This window comes from Sinocyclocheilus grahami, unplaced genomic scaffold, assembly GCF_001515645.1.
Source record: "Sinocyclocheilus grahami isolate Dianchi unplaced genomic scaffold, SAMN03320097.WGS_v1.1 scaffold606.1, whole genome shotgun sequence".
NCBI classification, from domain to species: domain Eukaryota; kingdom Metazoa; phylum Chordata; class Actinopteri; order Cypriniformes; family Cyprinidae; genus Sinocyclocheilus; species Sinocyclocheilus grahami.
In genome coordinates, this window is record NW_015505785.1 from 265,375 (window position 1) to 286,912 (window position 21,538).

At 35.5% G+C, this 21,538-nt stretch overlaps 1 protein-coding gene across 1 annotated transcript in view; it reads left to right on the forward strand.

The window, feature by feature from the left end:
• Window positions 1-13,294: 13,294 nt before the first annotated feature.
• The window catches only part of lima1b (LIM domain and actin binding 1b), a 17,951-nt gene continuing 9,707 nt past the window's right edge, over window positions 13,295-21,538 (forward strand). Inside the window, exons 1-4 of the mRNA XM_016240967.1 lie at window positions 13,295-13,416; window positions 17,152-17,275; window positions 18,778-18,823; window positions 19,333-19,440. Coding sequence (XP_016096453.1) covers window positions 13,410-13,416; window positions 17,152-17,275; window positions 18,778-18,823; window positions 19,333-19,440 — 285 coding nt within the window. The 5' untranslated portion in view covers window positions 13,295-13,409. The remainder of the gene's footprint in view (window positions 13,417-17,151; window positions 17,276-18,777; window positions 18,824-19,332; window positions 19,441-21,538) is intronic.

The following is a 21,538-nucleotide window of genomic DNA, read 5'->3' on the forward strand; positions in this document are numbered from 1 at the left end:
GGTGTGCTATGTAATCCATGCCGCAGATGTGAAGGTATGAAAAAATTACTTTAATTTATGTTTAAACAACTAAGATTTGAAATTGCTCTAATAACAATAAAACCTTCTTTTTTTTCAAACTATAGAACTTGGAGAGATAACTGTGTCCCAGTGCACGCAGTTTTCAGACACACGGTGTGCCAGTAAGTATAATTACACTTTTTTTTTTTTTACCTTAAACTTTTGTCAGATTTTCATACATTATACAATTTCAGCTCCATTAATGTATGTTTTGCAACTTCTCTTGAAATGTTTCTTTAGCACAAATTGTTATGCAAATGTACAGAGCTCATAAAGAGACATGGTGGACAAATTATTTTGATGCTCGCATAACATTTGCATTCATTCTAAAAACATTTGTTAATATTGTGTTCCCCCAAGAAACTTTGAAATATAATTTTTCACATAATAAGGTTTGCACACTATAGGTAACTGAAGTAAAAGTATGACTTTCAATTAGCTTCTCTATTAAACTGCTTAAGGGTGGGCTCGTAAAATCATAAACCCTGATAACACATCATTTTTTTCATGGCACTGATATACATTGCCTAATAGCAATTCTGTCTGAAATATGTTTGTCACTAGACCAAAACTTTAGGTATTGAATTTCATAAACACTGTAGATGAAGTGACTTGACTATTTGTCAAATTGCATGTATTCTTGTACATTTGTAGACAGACTACAATAAACCTATGCATACATTCTTGCTAATTGCCCCCCTTCTTTTCTCCCTTAGGGAAACAGATAACCTCGTAAGTTTATCTTTTTCTGTTGTCCTCTTTGCTTTGCGAAAACCAAATTCATGGTAAACGTTTAATTTCTAATACAATTTTAAACAAATCCTCAGGTATGGTTCCTCATCTGTGATAGCCGCTGTTTTCATGCTGGCTGTGATTGTGGCAGCCTGCTTCTTTTGCAGAATCAGTAAACCTGGTGAATCTGATGAAAGCTCTGCAGGTAAACAAATCATTTTCTCTTCATACTGTTCTGCTTTTCTTTTTTTTCTTTTTTTACATTAAACCAAGCAGCGCTTTACACATTCATTAAATATTGACTGAATGTGTGTTAATTGTCTTTTTTAGGAGAACCATTCCACATTTCCGTATAAAAGATGCAGAGACAGTCTGAAGAAAATCTTAACTCAGGAAAAAGGCCAACATCAAGTATTGTATATTATCATTCAATGATTCAATAACATTAGGAATACTGCAATACCAAGCTTTTTTATATATATACATTGATGTATTATTTTATTCATTTTAATTTAATTTAATTTTCTTTTTAGAAAAAAGTTCACAGGACCAATTCTCACTGCTAACTAACTTTTTAAGTCGATTCACCTTTATTTATAAAGTGCTTTAAACAATACAGATTGTGCCAAAGCAGCTTTACAGTGTTAAACATGAACATAGTGTGTCAATAATTCAATCAAACCGCAATTCTGTTGTAAAGCAGCTTTACAGTAGTAAACAATAGTAAACTATTAACTATTGTGTCTTTTGCCTTTTTAGTTTGTAAGGTATTTGTTAAGTTTATGTATAGGGTAGAATTAAGGGATCTAAAATGTGGGCATGCAGAGTGGTATTAATGTGCTTTAAGTACTAATAAACAACAGATATGCATGCTATGCTTGCTGATAAACAACTATTTAATAGTGAGAATTGGTCCTTGATATATGCATATGCTGCATTTTTTTATTTTTTTTATTTAAAAAAAAAAGAAAGAAAATAACTATTTGAAATTTCTAAATCCTTATAGTATCTATAGTATCTATAGTATTTTTGTATCAGATATTTGTAATTTGATAAATTTACTTTAAAAACAAACACCGATACACCTACATAGCACTCTAAATGTAAATTTTATGTTTACTAATTTTATGTTGGGAATTGCACCTTGTATTAATTATGTTGTTACGAAATTGATAATGTTTCACCATACTGTCTTATGTTTGATTTGAAATTTTAACACAAGTTACTATGAATCTACAATGATTTAGCCCAACATTTTAACAATACAAAAGGAACTCTAATTGTGGACATTTGTTGTGTTGAAGTTTCTGATTATAGAATATCTTATCTAAATTGCCTTTTAAATGTTGATGAATTTGATGACTGCCAAGACAAACATGAAGCTTACTATTTTAAGTCAGTCCTTGTGTGTTCATGTGTCTATATTTGTGTTGTGAATACTGTAGTTAACAGTGCTATAGGGGTCCTTAAATGCACAAATGTTACATTTTGACCATATATAAAGCATGTAAAAAATCATGGAGCTCGTGGAGTGCTCTGCTAATGTTAAACCAGTGTTAACCTCCTGACTACCAGCTATGGAGTTTTGTCCTCGGTAGAGGACATTACGTTTTAGGGATTTCTCTGAGACGTTACATGTCACAGTTTTAAGAGATACCAAATGATTGGATGTTTCACCATGACCACTCCCTCTCCTTGGTCTTTAAAAATGGTTGACATTAATTTAGTGATCAAGTGTAACACCCTTATGGAAATATGATAATATTTTGTAATTATCATTTAAATCTGACTAATTTTCAAATTGTTTGTCATAAATCAACATCTCAGGAAAATGTTATGGGGTTTCAAATCAAAATAGGACCTTCTGTTATGAAACAGGACATCAGTTTCATACATGTCCACTATAGAGGACACCAGGACTTAAATCATGTTTATTACACATTTTGGGAGACACAACAAATGAATAGAGAAAAAATTATGTATCAATATTCCTATTAAATGTTAGATATTATTATGAAAATCTTGCTAATTATTACTCCCATTATTGCACTTATTTGTTCATTCTATGTTGCCCCAAAAACACATTAATATGCTAATTAGATACAGTTTATAGATACATTGTATATAATGGAAAAATGGCCATTTTACACACATTTTGCATAAAGAAAAATGTTTTTTTTTAAATATCTTTCATAACATAGTTGAGAATCATCTTTATATAAAGTTTGGTATAAAAAATGAAAATTGATTTGTGATTAAAACAAAAATCCAACTGTTTTTGCCTTTTCATGTCTTTTCATGTCTTTTTATTTCTTAAAAAACAGGACTTTTTAAAGTCCCGATGTCTTCTACAGAGGACATGGCATAACATATGAATAAAATATAATAATTTTTTTTTTTTAAAAATTCAAATTTGTTCCTATGCTCTGAACAATGTAATGACATGACAAAATACTAAATTCACAAAACTGTTTATTCCTGGTAGTCAGGAGATTTTAAATAAAGATGACATACAAAATGTGCAGTGCTGTGGGCCCCATGACAAGAGTTGAAAAATACTGGTTTATTATAGACAGAGTCAGGATGATGAAGTATTGATTAAGTATTCAACAGCCAATTAAGGTATCGAACTATTGATAAAATGTTTACAGCCTTGAATGCATTAATGCAATGCAAATTGCTTTGAATAAAGGTGTCTGCTAAAAGCAAAAGTGAAAGAAGGTTAGAAATGAATTAAAATTATATAAAAATAATTTATTAAAAGATACCACTAAGTTACACCTCCCGTGGTTATATTTCAGAAGGGAGTCACATTGAGTTACGGTTTATGTCACTTGATGGAGTCATGTCTTGCCACTGTAGCATTGGCTTGCTTTTTTTGGTGTCTAAAAGACACTTGACATTCAGCAATATCATTGATTTAACTGCGCTCTCAGATGAGAACAAAACTTGAACTGAATTGAGCTGAATAATGACTCACATATTTTGATTCTGCTATATAGCTGAATCAATTTTTTTTTGCAACATCGATACTGTTATTGAACTTAACTGAACCGAACTTATTTATTTCAAAGTGACTTAACTTTACACAGCTATTGAATTGAACTAAACCAACACTGGAGCTGAATAATGACACTATTGTTACAGGGTACAAAAGCTGTGACTGTAGCAGTACCTTTTCATAAGGTACTAATATGTACTTTTAAGGTAGTTATAAGTACCCTTTAGTGGTAGATAAGGTAACAAAGTTGTACAAAGGTACCACCCCAATGACAGCTTTTGTACCTTTTTTTTCTTTTTTCTCAGAGTATACCAGAAATGGGATTTGCCTCATTTTTTGAAGTTTGCATTGATTCTGTTGCTTTCCTGTTTAATACTGTGAAGCTGCTTCGAAACAACCTCCATTATATAAAGCACTATAAAAATAAAGGACTTGACTTATGAAAATCTGACCTATCATGCTATATTTGTGTCATTGTAGTTTATGTTTATGGTTAAGTTTAGGATTGTGGGTTAGTTTAAACAATTGGTAGGTCATGCTGAGCTGGTAGATTTTTTAGAACACGTATTACTGTCTTTCACTGTTATCATTTTGAAGATGAAAGAGAATCACTTGATTAGTGAACACATCTGAAGCATAGTCTTCTTACTGTACAAAATAAGTTTTGAAAATAAAATAAAACATCATGCAAATGCAGTTTGTTAAAAAGTAATAGTCTTTCTCAAAACAATAAATATCAACTAGATAATTGTTTAATTTATTTTTTATTTTTTGGACAATTGCATTGAATATTAAAATAATGCTCATAAATGGCTGTTTAAATAGTATTCTCAAGTGAAATGAGTAGAGGCTTGGACCCGGAAACAGCAGTCCTTACGGCATGAATTAACAAGAGGATTCTCCCCAAGCCGTCAAAACTCATGTGATCACAGCGAGAACGTTATTCCAGAGCAGAAGCCAATTTTCAGTTTTTGATTAAAGATTATGAAGGCAGACAAATTTTTTTCCCAATGTATTGACTTGCACGGTTTAATTGTTCACCACAAGACTAGTAATGTGCACTAAGAAAAGTAAGTAGGGTCAGTTTTGATTTCATGAAGACTAATCATTTTCAATACCACTGGCAAAACTACCACATACTGTATACTGCCATATAGATATTTTAATATTTAAAAAAAATGTTGTCCATTAATTTTTTCAAGGCAATCATTATTTCAAGCTTATTATTTCAAGCTTTGAAATTGGTTTAATCCAAGTCTTCTAAAAAGACACATTCGGTTTATATGATGATTAACAGATTTTAATACAGGCTTTTATTTACATACATATAAACATTGATCAAATACCATTAAAAAAATCTCAATCTTAAATATTTGCTCATTCTGTGTATTTGTGTCTTTAAAATAGGGTAACTTTGTTGCAAAAGCTTACAGCACAAGGAAGCTTGATTTCAAATTTGATTTCAAACAATTGAATTTGCAAAAAAAGACAAGTACACATTCAGTAATACAATTATAAAGCAAATTACCTCAATTCTGTTGAGGTATTCGAAATATGACAACACTGAATTTTTATAAGCAGTGATTTAAGAGCCATATACTGTATGTTAGGCCTATTTATTTAGAGAAATGGAACATCAGATGGCTTTGACATTGAATTACTGTACAATGTCGTGATGCAGTTAGGCAGACTAGGATATTTATATGTACAAATCATACAAATATCCAATACCAAAACATTTCTAGCATAAACTTACATTGTAAAGAAATTAAAGTTCCATCTTTGTTTGTTGAAAGACTTTCTGGTGCATTTCACTAACAGCCAATACAATTTCCAGTAGGATTTTCATCGATCAGGCGTGGATCTATTCTGATAACTTTTGACAAAGTTTAATCCAGGAGCAAAGAGAAATCATTTCTACTTTAAAAGCACGGAGAGATCGCGATTGCACACAGTCTGCGCACAAGCAATATCGGAGTGAGAGGACAGGCAGCTCATTTGTACAAGTTAGGCCTATTTGAGAGCTTGCGTCCAGTTTTCTGCAATTACATGGCCGTGTTCTTATGTTAGCTACAATAAAGCGCTCGCCACATTTGCGCGGGAATTATTAAAATTATGCGGAATACCTGCAATCCCGACATTCAGACTCTGTAATCGGCAAGAGGCGGATGCGTGTCAAACTCACTGGAGAGTAAAGAGCGAGACGCAGCTTGTATCTGTGTATATTCAGTAGATAGCCAACTGTGGAAAATGAGTAATGGAACCGTGTCAGATATTTCAGTATCGCATCAAAATATAGATATTTATGATAACACTACCATGTAGTTTGTTTCTCCAAACTTTGAGTCCATAAATGACGCTGAGCTCCCTCACTGTCTGATCAGCTCTTCACCTGCTGCAGCGGCCCCAGATAGCAAGCAGACGTTGATTCAACGTCCATTTTTGGTTGTAAAGGTCAATATCGGTCGTCAATCAAATTTCGATGTTGAATCAACGTTCACTATTTGGTAACAATTACGATACTGGATCGACGTCGGAGATCAATGTCGTTTCGACGCCACGAGAAACGTCGATTCTACGTTGATTCTATGTCAGTTTGCTATCTGGGGCGGCTTTTCCCAGATATCAGGGCTGTTATTGGTCACTGAAGTGCCATCAAAGGTTTGAATATCAATTCAAATTGTGAGCGTACTAAGTCACAATTTCACAAAAGGGGGAAGTCGTGGCCTAATGGTTAGAGAGTCGGACTCATAACCCAAAGGTTGTGGGTTCGAGTCTCATACCGGCAGGGATTGTAGGTGGGGGGAGTGAATGTACAGCGCTCTCTCCCACCTTCAATACCACAACTGAGGTGCCCTTGACCACGACTGCTCCCTGGGCACCACAGCATAAATAGCTGCCCACTGCTCCGGGTGTGTGTTCACGGTTTGTGTGTGCACTTTGGATGGGTAAATGCAGAGCACTAATTCTGAGTATGGTTCACCATACTTGGCCACATGTCACGTCACATTCACTAACAAACTATGATTTAAAAGTAACGAAGTAGCTTAATTTGTACTTAAGTACAAGTAAAAGTACAGCTTTAAAAATATACTCAAAAAAGTACAAGTACCCGAAAAAACTACTTAATTACAGTAACGTGAGTAGTTGTAATTCGTTACCTGTGCAGATTGGGGCGCAGACCACGTCAGGGAAGAAGTCGGCCGACGCCCTCGAATCAGCTTGCCGGCTAGAGGATCTAAAATATCAGGAATCGAGCTTACTCTAGATTCCATTCTGAGAAGGAAATCTTTGAATTTCTACGCTGACGATACCCAGATTTATTTACCTATTAAGAGAAATGATCCTTCAGCACTTAGTACTTTACTAAGGTGCTTAGACGAGGTCAAAATCTGGCTAGATCAAAAAATGTTATCATTAAATGAAGATAAAACCGAGGTGATTGTTTTCGGTCCTACTGATCATTCTCAGGTTACCAGCCTAGATCTGGGCAGTTTCTTCTCGTGTGCGATATCTGGGTGTCCATCTTGATGAGTCATTAAAATTGGACAAACATATCTCTTCTGTAATTGGTTCCAGTTTTTTACCAACTCCGCTTGCTGTCTAAAATCAAACACTTTTTAAATGCTACAACGTTAGAGATGGCTGTCCACGCTTTAATGACTTCACATTAGATTACTGCAACCCACTATATTGCGGTATTTCAAAGTCACAAATTACTCGCCTACAATTGGTACAAAACGCTGGTGCTAGATTTCTTCAAAATAGTCGCACATCACCCCTATACTGAGGGCCCTTCATTGGCTGCCTATTCAATTTAGAATTGATTTTAAAGTTAACTTACTGGTGTATAAATCTTTACATAACCAAGCCCCTAGTTATCTCTCAGAGCTGTTGCATTTTTATACTCCCACTAGAAGTCTAAGATCCAGTGATCAGAATCTCCTTTTAGTTCCTCAGTCCAGACTTAAACGTAAAGGGGATCAAGCTTTTTCTGTGGTTGGGCCTCGGTTATGAAATAATCTGGCGCTTGAGATTAGAGTGGCATCTTTCCTATCTATTTTAAAGTCACTTTTGAAAACACACTTGTTTGATCTGGCCTACTAATATCCCATTTTTATTGCATTGTATTATGGTCTTGATTATTACTTATCTTCAGAATGTTTATCTGTCATTCCTTTTGGTTTTAAATTAAAATTCATATGTTTTATTATTTCTGTTCTATGTGTTTATGGTTTGATTTTAATGTACAACACTTTGGTCAGTCTTGTGGCTGTTTTTAAATGTGCTTTATAAATAAATTAACTTGAACTTGATAACACAAATGGCACAAGTTGTGCACTATAGTTTAATGTTTTGAATTAGGGATTTGAACAAAACTTGCAGTAAAGGAGCAATATTAATAATGATGCTTGTCAAACATCACTTATAATGGGGAGATGTGTTCTAACATACTCTAAGTAAAGTTTTTTGAGACCCTGTTTTTACAAGAAAAGGATGGGAAAATGCAATGTATAGTGTACAAAAATATGGATTGGTTTATTGGTCTTTTTCTTGGTGAGCTTAATATATTGATTTGAAAGCAACAAAAGGAAAACACCACTGTGCATTTCAACCCTCATATAGAAAGTTTACACTTTACATATAGAAAGTGTCAGTCATCTCTTAAGTTACTGTTTGATTTGACTTGTTCAGTTAACTCATTTGCAAAGAACAGCAAGAAAGTAGATACTCCAGGAATAACACAAGAGCACGCACACACACACACACACACATTCAAAACACACCTGCCAGGTGACACAATGCCTGGGTTCACTGGTGCGTATTGTCACATGATAACAGCTCCACCATTGCTGGCCGACCTTTCTCCAGACTCCACCCCTTGTAAAGTCACATGGGACCAACTCCTACACAAGCACAAGGAGTGTCAGATATCACAGAGTTTTCTCTAGAATCAGGTGACACATTGAAAGCCTGTAGTTATTATTCATAATCGAAACGTGTTGGCTACATTAAGAAAAGACATTGAAGTCCAAAAACTCTGAAGACAGGAAGGACTGCATTTGAATTATAGAGGTGGGTCTGTACTCATTGACCTGTGATGAATGTAGATGATGTTCCAAAATGTGTTTTTCATGGACAAAAGAGGCAGCTGTTAAATTGACAAATTCATGAGATTATACTTTTGGTTTAAACACAGTATTTGTCAGCTGTAAACAGATGTAGTAGTTGAAGAGGGAGTTTAGCAGCTGTTTTGTCTGCCGGAGCTCACCATGTCGGGTGAAGATCCAGTTTTACCACCAGACCTTTCTAGGAAGAAGGAAGTCTTTGTGACATGTCATATCCTAGTGTTGTTGAATGTCACAAAACTGGACAGACAAACATGCAAAAAAAAAAAAAAAAACTGTTGTTTTAAGAATATTATTTGAATTTATTTTTTTATTATTTATTGTATTTATTTAGTTATTATATTTCATTAAGCACACAATATGAGGTCATATCAATGATCTTATGACGATTATTTCACTTTAACATTCATGTCAAATTCTTTCACTTGCCAAGTGCTAAAATACTGGTTTTTGTTTTATCATCAACATCAAAAAGTCTGAATTCTGAAAAAAAAATACTGAATAGCTTTTTGACTTTCTTCTTTCTTTCTTTCTTTCTTTCTTTCTTTCTTTCTTTCTTTCTTTATTGGATTGTAAACCAACTATCTTTTACTTGGATATTATTGGATTGTAAACCAAATGTCATAAACATATGGTTTAAAATTTTTATGTGTATTTGCAAGATTTGTTTTTGTGCATAGAAAATTAAAGTTCATATTCACATGTAAACATTTATCATTTGAATTCACCCAGATATGAAAATTCTGTCAACATTTACTTACCTTAATACCATTCCAAAAGCATACGACTTTTAAGATTATGATACAATATAAATAAGATATTTGAATATTAAAATATTCTCTAATCTTTTTTGTGCATACATTAAATGTTCACGCAACCAAAATGTTCATGCATACAAAAAGACATAGTAAATATTAATCAAGTGGTTTAACCCAAGTCTTCCAAAGAGGCACAATTGTTTTATTTGATGAGCAGATTTAATTTAGGCTTTTATTCATATAGGAACACTGGTCAATATACATACATAGGGCACATTAAATATGGTAAAAATATTTTAAAAGCTCAACTGTGCTTGTGATTATGCCTCTTCAGAAGAGTTAGATTAAAGAGATGATTACTTTTACTATGTCTTATTGTAATTTTTGATGTTTGAAGTTTGATTGCAAGACCTTTCAATGGAGGGACAGAAATCTAACAGGTTTCATGGAAATAACATTTCTGTTTTGAAGATGCACTGAAGTCTTATGGTTTTAAACAAACATGAGCATGGGTAAATAAAACGACACAATTTTAAGAGTAAGGTCACTATGCAATTACATTTGTAATTGCATGTGGGTACTGCAAATGTAACTATAATAATATAGCTGCAAGCAGCAATGACCGGGGTTCAAGCATTTTAAGGCCTTTAAGGTGGTATGTTTTTAGGGTCTAGGCCAACCTAGATGTATGGCTTACAGTAAAAGACATCCAAAACGGAGAATAGGCCCGCAGATACATACATACAAAAATGAAATGGTTAAACTATTATATTAATACTCAATAAGCATGCTTACACACACACACACACACACATACATACATGCAGAGACACACACATGTAAAGAAATAAATTCACACACATGTTGTTGCAGATATAGATATTTGACATAAATGATAGGTGACACAATACTTATTGCAAGTCTTCTCTTTTTAGGAGTTTATATGTCATCTTCAGGTTTCACTGTAATCATAATATGGCATAATTGTAAAAATGTATATGTCTGTATGAACAAAATGGTAAACTATTAGTAAATATGATTTTAAATGTTTTAACAGTGATTTTATCATATGTAAGCATGAATCCATCAAACCTTTGAACAGTACTGTTTTAGTGCATTTAATGAGGCCATTAGTGGTCTTCCGCTGCCATCTAGTGGTTATAAATGCAATTTCTCATACAACACTGTGTTTAACCTTTATAACTATTATAGTGTTATTTTTTGCCCAATTTCTCTTAAATTTTGCATGCTTATTAAGAATGAAATTATGCATCATTTTACACAGTTTTTAGAGACATTGTGGGCTTTCTTTTAGGATTTTAGGCCTTTGGGGACACAATCTAAAGAACATATTATAAAATGGCCGGTTTATAGTTGTCCAAATGCAAATGTTCAACAATTTTTTTGATAATTATTGACCTAGAGAGTCTAGAGAATAGTACTGTACTGATTTGATTGATTTTGAGTTAAAAACCGAGGACAAGTTCACAAACGTAGGTTTTTTAAATAATCTCAAATATTTAATGAACAGTTTGATTGACAGCATTGGTCCCAGAGGCAAAGTTGTTCAGAATGAGGAGATCTAACATATGATGTAAAGATCTAGTGTGTTTGTTAATACATGAACATGTTCTACAATTTGAGGTCATTTTCTATACAAATATTGTATTTTTGAGGCCTTGTCAACTATTATAGCGCCACCTATGATCCGATCTCCACGAAAGTTTGCATGCTTGTTAAGAGTTATTGAACACATGTTTTCACCAAGTTTCGTAAAGTTTTGAGTTTTCGTTTAGGTTTTATAGGTTTTTGGGTATATTTGACCACACCCTATTCTAAATTACCCCGTTAAAAGGCAACCAAAGGACAAAATTCAACATGTTTTTGATAATCATTGATCTAGAGAGTCCAGTGAATATTACTGCAGTGGTTTTATCAAGATTGAGCGAAAAACCTAGGACTAGTTCGCAAAAGTAGGTTTTTAACATATTTGTGAATAATTAATGAACGATTTGATTGACAGTAATGGTTCTTGGGGCAAAGTTGTGCATTATGAGGAGATCTATCAAATTATATGGATATTGTGTGGATTTTTGAAACACCACGTGATTACAGAGCCAAAAAACTCGTTAGCGCCAACTAGTGGCCGATTTCTTTCAAAATTCTTACAGACCTTTAGGGCCATGAGTCGAACATGCCCACCAAGTTTCGTTCCGATCGACCTCCGTTAACCTTGTCAAATATGTGCTTGTGCCCCTTCGGACAAAGACACTGCATACCAATTTTCAAGTTGATCGGACCAACGGTTGCCTAGTTATAGTTTCTTCGATCTTATAGCACCACCAAGTGGTAGATCTGTGCATTATTTTTTTGACTAAAAATTTAGCTCATACACATGTGTACCGAGTTTGGTGAAGATATCTCATTTCGTTCACAAGTTATAGCCCTTTTCGTAAAATTGGCCCGCGACTTTCGAACGTTTTGGCGTCCCATTGAAACAGTGAGTCGAAATTTAAACTTCGTTTTGATAATTATTGATATTCACTGTCCAGAGAATATTTCTGCAGTGTTTTGATTCCGATCGGACAAAAAACCTAGGACTAGTTCGCAAAATCATAGTGGCCATTTTGCCTTGACCCAAGGATTCCAAAAATGTTAAATTTTTGAGTCTACGACAAGCGATTTAGGAGTTATTAGCACTTACGCGTTGTTGATCGCTGTAGCGCCTCCTATTGGCCGATTGGAGTGAGTCTTTGTCAGAATGTCCCCTCAGGGAGCTCTACCTTCTGGCCAAATTTCAGCTCTCTACGCCTTACGGTTTGGTCAGCACTGCGTGCTTGAACCCCTAATTAACAAAATGTATGTACATAAAGTTTGCACATACATGTACTGTATATACATTAAACATTAAGTCCTTTAATTGTTTATAGGTGGCAGCACAAGCACTGTCTGGTGGAGTTGTTTGGACACTAAAAAAAAAAAGCTACCACTGGACAAGTACCCTTTCAAAAGGTATACCTTTGTACCTTATTTACCCCTAAAGGGTATACTGTATATTTAGTACCTAAATGGTACATATTAGTCCCTTTTGAAAAGGTACCATCCCACTAACAGCTTTTTTTCTGGGAGTGTAGGAATATTTTGTTTGTTCCATCTCGGTTACTGTTTGATGCACATGATATCATATACTGGTATTCAGGTTGTTGTGTTTTTGATGATTCAGTGTTTAAGTCTTTGCTTTGGTTATGTCAATCATTGCTTAGGAAGTTTATCAAAGTTTACGATCAAAGGTCATTATTTGCAGCACTAAAGGAAATTTGACATCTGATATGCAAAATATGCAATATATGTTTATTTGAGACAAAAAGTAATCCACAATTTCTTTTTAAAAGTTATGATGGGTCCGTTTATAATTCTTAATCAAATTATTATTCAGTTTACTAAATCATTCCCATTCTCTCTCTCTCTCTCTCTATCTTGCTCTCACTCTTATTATTTTGTGAGGATAAAAATTACTTTTGGTTTTTTATTCACTCTGTTCTTTGTTTGCCAAATTGTAGACTTTCATTTGTTGCTTTTCTTGGCCATTGCTTTAGACTGAGCAAGTGAGTGAGACTGGAAAGTATTTTCACTGCTTTGAAGCCAGGAAAGTCAGACATAAAATCACATAGAAAAAGTGCAGACAACAGAATATCAGGACACTGCATCTATTAACAGCGGGACAAAACAATGAAAGGTAAATTTGGATGAATCACTTAAATGTTAGTAAAATAAGAATAATAATAACAACACTTTTTGCATGCATATATTCAGTTTTTTTTATATGCATTAATCCTGTTTTCTCATATTTGTTGTCTTGAAACTATATTAATCAACAAATGATTTATATAGTTTTACTATATGATATATGTGTGTTTTAAATCTGTGTTGATATATAGTGTTAGGTTTAGTCAAATGTTCAGTGAGTCAGTCGCACCTCTCAGGTCAACGTCCTCTGAGTCTCATCGTTAATAACCACTGCCCTAGTTGGTGTGGCTGTTATTATGTATTCTATACTTTTCAGCCAATGAATGAATCAATCAATAAGTAGAACTAATACATTGATCACAAAAGAGTTTGCATTGCCTGTGTATTCCTTTCAATAAAAAATACATTTTAATAAACCTTTTTTAAACAACTAAAATTTATAAAAATTGTATAATTAGTACATCCATATTCAAATTTTCATGTAGCAACAGAAACACTTTTCATTCAGTACTTTACTGCTTTATATATTGCCGGTATGTACAATAATAACAGAATGTGCCAGCTGACAGCTCTCAAATCTCTCTTGCTGTACTTGGCATATGTCACAGTGATGTGGTGTTGGCAACATCTCATCTCAATGCATGGTACTGGCATGCACTGTTTCAAGTCAAAAGAAAACTGGTCTGTGCAGCAATGCATGAAGTCAAACACACCTATAGACTATACAGTCAAACCAAAATGTATTCAGACACCTTGAATATTTCACACATTATCACAGTTTATTCGTTATAGTTTAGAAAATGGTAATAAAATATGACAATAACAAATTCATCTTGATAATGTCAGATAACACTTAAGCAAAACATGGTCAGGTCAAAGTGTCTGAATAATTTTTTGTCCCAAATTTTTTATCAATTTTATTAGAAGTCCACTGTATGAAGAATTTTTGGGTATGTCACAGTTTACTTTATTTTGCTATCCTCACTAGTAAATATATAAAAAATTATATCTGGTGTCTGAATAATTTTTGGTTTGACTGTACATATCAGAACATTTGGTGGTGCTAACATGTTAAAAAGCAGTACTAAAAACTTGATGTGCTTTGTGACATCAGCTGCGCTTCGCCTTGCTGATTGGTGAGATTTTTGGCTTGCAGTCATAAGTGGAGTTGAAAACGCTCTGGTTACTAATTAACTTTGGTTCCCTGAGAAAAGGGAATGAACATTGCGTTAATACATTTATGGGGTAACTCCTGTTTACTCTGATTTGTTCACATTCGTGTAGCTGCTTTTCGTCAGAATCTTTTGAATGATAGCGACAGTCATCGACTCGCATGCAGCCCTATAGCACAGCAGCCTACACAATGCTCATTCCCTTATCTCAGGGAACTGAGGTTATGGCAGTAACCAAAGTGTTCCCTATTGAACGGTTGATACACTACAATAATTTCTCCACTTAAAAGGTAATTAGGTAAATTAGGTGGACAAAATCCAGTAGCCACACAAATATCACCAATAGAAACTCCGCTGGACCATGCCCAGGAGGAGGCTATTCCTCTGGTGGAGTGGGCCCTCACTACAATAGGTGTAGTGACACTGTAAGCCCAAAGAGGTGTAAGCCAGGGCTATAGCGTCAACTCTTCAGTAGGATTATTCAGTCTCTGCTTCGTAACTGGCAGCCATTTAAGAACTTAACGACATGGATGTTTTTGCTGATTGACTGGCCAGCCACGAGAATGTTATTCACCGCAATGGCTGCGACATACACTTTGAGCGTGGAAGGGGCGCGCCCCTTATCCAGCTGCTCTTGCAGAAAGGTTAGCACGGATGGTATGTCATAAGAGGACGGGTCCTCATTCCGTGCTGTACACTAATCAGAAAAGACTAACCACTTGAGGAGATAGTGGCGTCTCATAGATGGGGCTCTACCCTCCAAAATAGTGTTAGTCACACTCACAGAGAGCTGCAAAGACTCCCGTTGAGGGGCCATACATGAAGGTTCCACAGTTCGGGCCAGGGATGCCAGATCATGCCTTTTGCTTGAGAGAGGAGGAATTTAATTGAATAGAATTCCTCAATAGAATTGGCCACGGAGGTGCCGATAGCAGCTGGATTAACTCGAGGAACCATGTTTGATTCCTCCAGAGTGGGGCCACCAGGAGGACCGAGCAATCGGAGGGAAAGGTGTACAGTTGAGTGCTGGGCCCTGCCCGCTAGAGCAGAAGTGGTCCTGCAAGGCTTGGATGGATGCACCGCATGGTCCTTCAATCCCAGGGCCGATGGAGAGCACAGATGTGCAGCGACCGCCTCTTCCAGAGGAAGAGACTTGCCATAGCCCTTCTCTTCAGTGTTGTTAACGGATGTGAGGGCAGCAGAAGTGCAGGAATGAACTAATGCCATATTGGGGGTGCACCACATCCTGGTAAGTTCATTGTGAACGGGAACAGCCTTTGGTGGTAGGATCGTTGACGGCGTGCTGTTTGCAGGTACCACTTGTCTAAGTGGGCTCTTCCGGCTTTAGTGAGGATGCAAATCAGCTTGCTGTCCACGCTGGTCCGTGTTGAATCTTTGGGAGGAGGGGTGCCAGTATCCTCACCGGAACACAACCACTCTTCTGCATCCGAAGCTGTCAGTGAAATGGAGTCATCGGTAACAGCTTCCTCCTCTGATCCGCCGATAGAGTTCAAGCTGCTTGCTACTGACAAGGGACAGTGTATGAAATACACTGGTGAATTGAGGCACTACAGGAAGAGTGAGGTACACGGGACCTGTGCTGGCATGAGTTCACGTAAGCCTGATAAATCAGTCCCGTTGCCCCGCTGTTTCGCTTCTGGGAAGAGAGAGACGGGGGAGGACAGCCTTCATGAAAGAAGGTGATCCATGAGCAAAGCAAGGTGAGACTCATGCTCTCGCAATGAGAGCACTCTATCTCAGTGAGCGCAGCCTCAGCGTGGGAACTGCCCCGGCAAGCGACGCACTCTCTGTGCCTGTCTGAGCCACACTCACGGCACAAAATTTGAAACAATGCTGCCGTGGAAATTTACTCTTTGAAAATGCTCTTTGAGATCCCCGGATGGTGGCATGGGAAGCGCTGATGAGAGGTGTCCTTCCACTGCTGGGGCCCTTCTACACCGAGTAGTAGGCTTCGAGCTTCTTGCTTCTTCAGAGTCCAGCGCGGAGATGATGTACTCGAGTTGAAGGAGAAAATTGTGATGAAATGGCACTCAGAGCTGACTTATATAGCAGTCGGCTCCACCCCTTTTGTTGGGCTGAAGCACCATTTGTTGATGCAGCTACACGGACGTGAACAAATAAGGCTTCGGTATCAGAGTAAACAGGAGTTTCCCCGTAAGCCTATCAATGCAATGGGAAAGACCGTTCAATAGGGAACAGGGATAACTTATTTCATAATGTGATTTAGAATTAGTGACACATATGGGTAATTTTTCATTCAGGTAGGTCAGCTACATACTGAAGTTGGTAAAAAAAGAGGTTTTAATAGAAACATTGAACTATGTTCTAATGACAAGTGTGTCATGGGCCAAGTTGTCACACGTTTTAGATGTTAAAACATTATTTAGTGTTTAGGACATTTGTTAGGCCAAACTATTACTTGAAATGTTTGTTGTACACAACAATAGTTTCAGATTTCTAAATGCTACCTTTTACATGTTTGCTGTTCCATTAACTGTTTTGTGTTTCATATTTGATTTTCTGTTTGGCAGAGATGGATGTGGGGCCATTTAGCAGGAAACAATGGGCATCACAATCGTTACGAATCACAGCCAAAGAGCTCTCATTGGTTGGGAACCGTGGCAAGAAAAATGCCATCACTGAGCGCTTTTCCAAGTAAGTGATATTCACTTTTTCTCTCCATATTATCAGTGCTTATTGCATGGCTATGGAGAATATTTAAAGAAAAAAAAAGTTGTCTTTATTTGTAAAGATTATCTTATGAATAATGCATTTTTGATGGTCACACAGCTAATTTTCTGCAATAATCTAAAAGCCACTGAAACATCCTTTTGACTTTTTGTTGAGGGAACCAGGGTGATGCTTATTAAAAAGAGACACAATAAAAAGACAACCTGGATTGCTATTGGGATTGTTATTCATTAGCAATATAATGAAAATGGCCCAACCAGTTTAAAAATTGTCATAACATTAAAATATCATCACAACCACTGAAACTGGATTTTATGTTAAAAATTTATTTTAAGGAATATATTGTATTGTTGTCAAAAATGGTTCAAAGCAGTGAGCCCAAGCATGGGTTTACTTATTTTATTACAATATGAAGCCTATATGAATATTGTGTATAAAATTACAGCCAAAGGACTGGGGCATGATTGAAATAGGCAGACTGCATATTTTATTTATAAATGTATGATTTATTCTTTTTGCTTATTTTAGTGTTAATACTCTAAACCGTAAAAATCACTTCAACAATGCCCATTATTTATTATAAAGAAAATGACATTTTCATGTAGCGTCTGCTGCAGAACCAAATGTAAAACCAGCATCTGTAATGTTAGTTTTGTAGATGCTTTTCATAATTTTGACCACCAGATGGCCACAAATTAAACTGTGCTGAAAAGCTTTGAGTGGTGAACTGTTTTAACTATACAGTGTAAACAAAGCTTTTATTTGCCATCACTAGAGAACAAAGCTGTAGGATAGTCATGAAGATTCGGGAAAAAAAAAAATCTTAATGAACGAAAATATAAAATGCAACAAAAACAAATAATCACTCATAAATGACAGAATCCTGATAATCCTGAGAATGTCATCACAAATGATGATACCGGTCATAACAAATGTCATGTTAGTGCCAGTAGAGGGCAGCAATTTACCATATACATTTGGACCAACATTCATTATTTTTTTTCTCCTTATTTTCACTCCATAAGCTTTGAACGACTAAGCAGTGTTAATAATCTGTTCCCATATTGGATTTTAATTAACTTGTATTGATATCATATCACTAAATGTATTTTTGAGCTGTAAACAAACTGATGCCCCCCCAGAATGCTCTAGTGACCTTCCACTGCTTAGGCAGTTCTTCTTTTTCTCAAGTGTGTATATCTCTGCCTTTAGTGTCATCAAAGTGTTTTTCAAAAAGGTTTCTAGGTTTCATCTGATATTAAGCAGACAAATATAGTCCCACACAAAACTCTTTGTCGGAATGTTTTGTTTGAGCCATAGTGTTTATACTTTTCAGGGAAATCCTTATATTTGTTTGTGCATATTAAACCAAAAATGTATTCTAATGTTGATTAAAAATGTTTAGCTTGATTGTGATTATGATACTTAACATTTACTTATACTTTTCTTTTTCTTCTTTTTTTCAGATATCAGAAAGCCGCTGAGGAGGCAAGTGCAGAAAATAAAAAATCTGTAAGTTTTCCTGGTTTTACTAGAATTTAATGTAATGGAAACTATTTGTAATTTAAAAAGGCACTCTTGGATGTCCAACCCCATAAGTCTCTAGGTTACATTTTGTTATGTAAAAAAAAAAGAGAGAATAACTTCATTAACATTTCTACGCTTGCATTTTACAAGACATGGCATGAGGGTTGAGTATATGATAACAGATTTTTCATTTCTGGTTTAACTATTTCTATACACATTTAACTTTTAAAACATCAGAATCAATGCAAGACATTAAGTTCCTTCAGAAGGCTAGTCAATAGGTGGTTTACTGTTAACTCCCAGTAGTTAGTCATCCAAACACATCAGTTTATATGTAGTCTTTATGTCCTGATTGAAATGTTTTCCTGTTTTTTCTTCCCTTAAATATGTGTTTATGCTTTTTTTTTGCCTATAAGTTTACAGCCTCATGTATGCCTCATGAAATAGACAGGAAACAGTTAAATTTCATCACATGCATCATTTCCTGTATGCAGGTTTCACTACAGGCGCCTGTTAATCATCTCCCACCCCTCCATCTCACACACATCCCCCCTTTCCTTTCCTTTCTCTTCTCTCTTTCCTTCCTTCATGTGTTCAGTTGGGCTGGACTAGTTCTTACAAGTTTCTTGCCTGCTGCACATCTGGCAGAGCTTTATCACTGATGTCCAGCGCCCAAGGAGCTCGGAGAAAGCAGAATAGAGAAAAGACATAAAGAGTGCCCTGTCCATCCAGGTCTTTCCTCTCATCTCCTACAACTTCTCTTTCTGGCGTCTTGTTTCAGCATGGTTTCACAAAGACTGTTGCATGAATGCAGTCCTCTATCTACTGAGCCTGTATTGACTTGGAGTAGCGAGACATTATGCGGAAGAAAACAGCCATTCTTTGTTTTAATTGTCTAATTGACCGTTTTAACTCTTTTAAACACATATAAGAAGAGTTTGGTGTTGGCATTCTGCTCGACATGTTGATGGCAGTGATGTAATACACTTTGAAATAAAAGCAAAAACAACAACTATCAAAAAGTTGATTCATGGATTCTTGTACTAAACCTGTGATGTAATAACGTCTGGTGGTTTGATGAAATGATAGTGTTTTGGGGCAGCGTGTCATTATTGGTTTATTATTTGGCGAGTGCTCCAGTAGTGATTAACCCTTGACTGTGTTTATGTGGGGATGTTTTAAACAGCTGCTCTGAGTTTTCCTGAATTGTTGTAGTAGCCTCATGTGGAGGTATTGTCCCATATCTCGTCATGTTCAAACATTTGCCTGTCGCTTTGGAGTTGAATTACCTTGACACTTCTGTTCCTAACAAAATATTCTAAAATATTTAGTGCTTTAACAAACTTATTTCAGTTAGCGGTCAAGGTATAATTTAAAATGTTCATTTAGTTCAATATTTTGATCTTATATTTATATTTATTTCAGCTATATTTCAATTAACTAACTAACTAACTATTTATTTATTTTGTTTGTTTGAGCAATGTTATAATGGTTATGTTTAAATTCTTGAAATGAGCTTTGTAGACTATATAAAACCACCCTTGATAGCAGTTCTGCATTAGACCACAAACTGTGCCATTACAGACAATGAATGTTTTATTTGACATTGGGAGACGAGTAATGTTGCATATAATGTAGGGTTTTTGTAGCATATTCCAGGTCCAGGATGCATTTTTTCATCCTGAAATACTTGAAAAAATTTTAAGTAGCTCTCAAATGTTTTTTAAAGAACATCTTTTTTTTTTCTTCTATAAGAATATAACTGGCACTTTGGTGTTATCTGATGGTATGGTGGTTCTTACTAATCAACTCAATGATAAACACCTCAAAGGCTGTCTTTTTGTGTTACAAAACCGTAATAAGCATACATTTTGACATTTTCATTATGAAATAATTATCTGTATCTATAGTGAAAAGATCATTTGTCCAATGTAGTTTTCTTTCATCCATTCAAATCTACTTAATCTATCTTAAAAATGCTTCTTTATTTGTCCCATTTGCTGCTGGCAGATTCACAGAGACTGTGCTGAAACCACCTTTGATAATGGAGAACTTTTCCCCCCTACATTAGCAGTTCTTGTGTCTGTGTTTACATACTTGTGTACAGTATGGTTTTTTAGCACTAGACCTTTAATTGTTTACACTTATTCAAGTTCTATTTTTGTGCTGTTTTATTAACTGAGGAATCAGTCTAAATTTGATCACAATGAGTTAATGGCTAGTTTTCAGATGGAGGGATATGGATTGAAGTTTTACAAAAATGTTTTAGTTCTATATGTGTACTGTCATGCTCACCTTGGTACACGCAAAACATGTTATGCCACACTCAGCTATAATATTCCCCATGTGTTTGCTTCATGCTTGTGTTGTATGCCGTTGATGATATCATGGCACTGGTATGCACTTCCTCTTTAAACCCCACCAGATCTCTGAAGGAGTACAAAACCTTCGACAGACTACACACCGTTTGTTTCTCCATCTGTCTCCTTGCCTTTTCCCCTCACTGATGTAACCTGGTTTATTTAAACATGTTCATGTTCTAAATGTATCCATTGCTGAATTTCAAATTTCAGACGTAATGTAATTGAAGGGTGTTGTTACTCAGTGGTGGTCTTCATCTTGTTGCATTTATAGTAGGAAAAAAGTGGGGTAAACTTTGACACACACACACACACACACACACACACACACATATATATA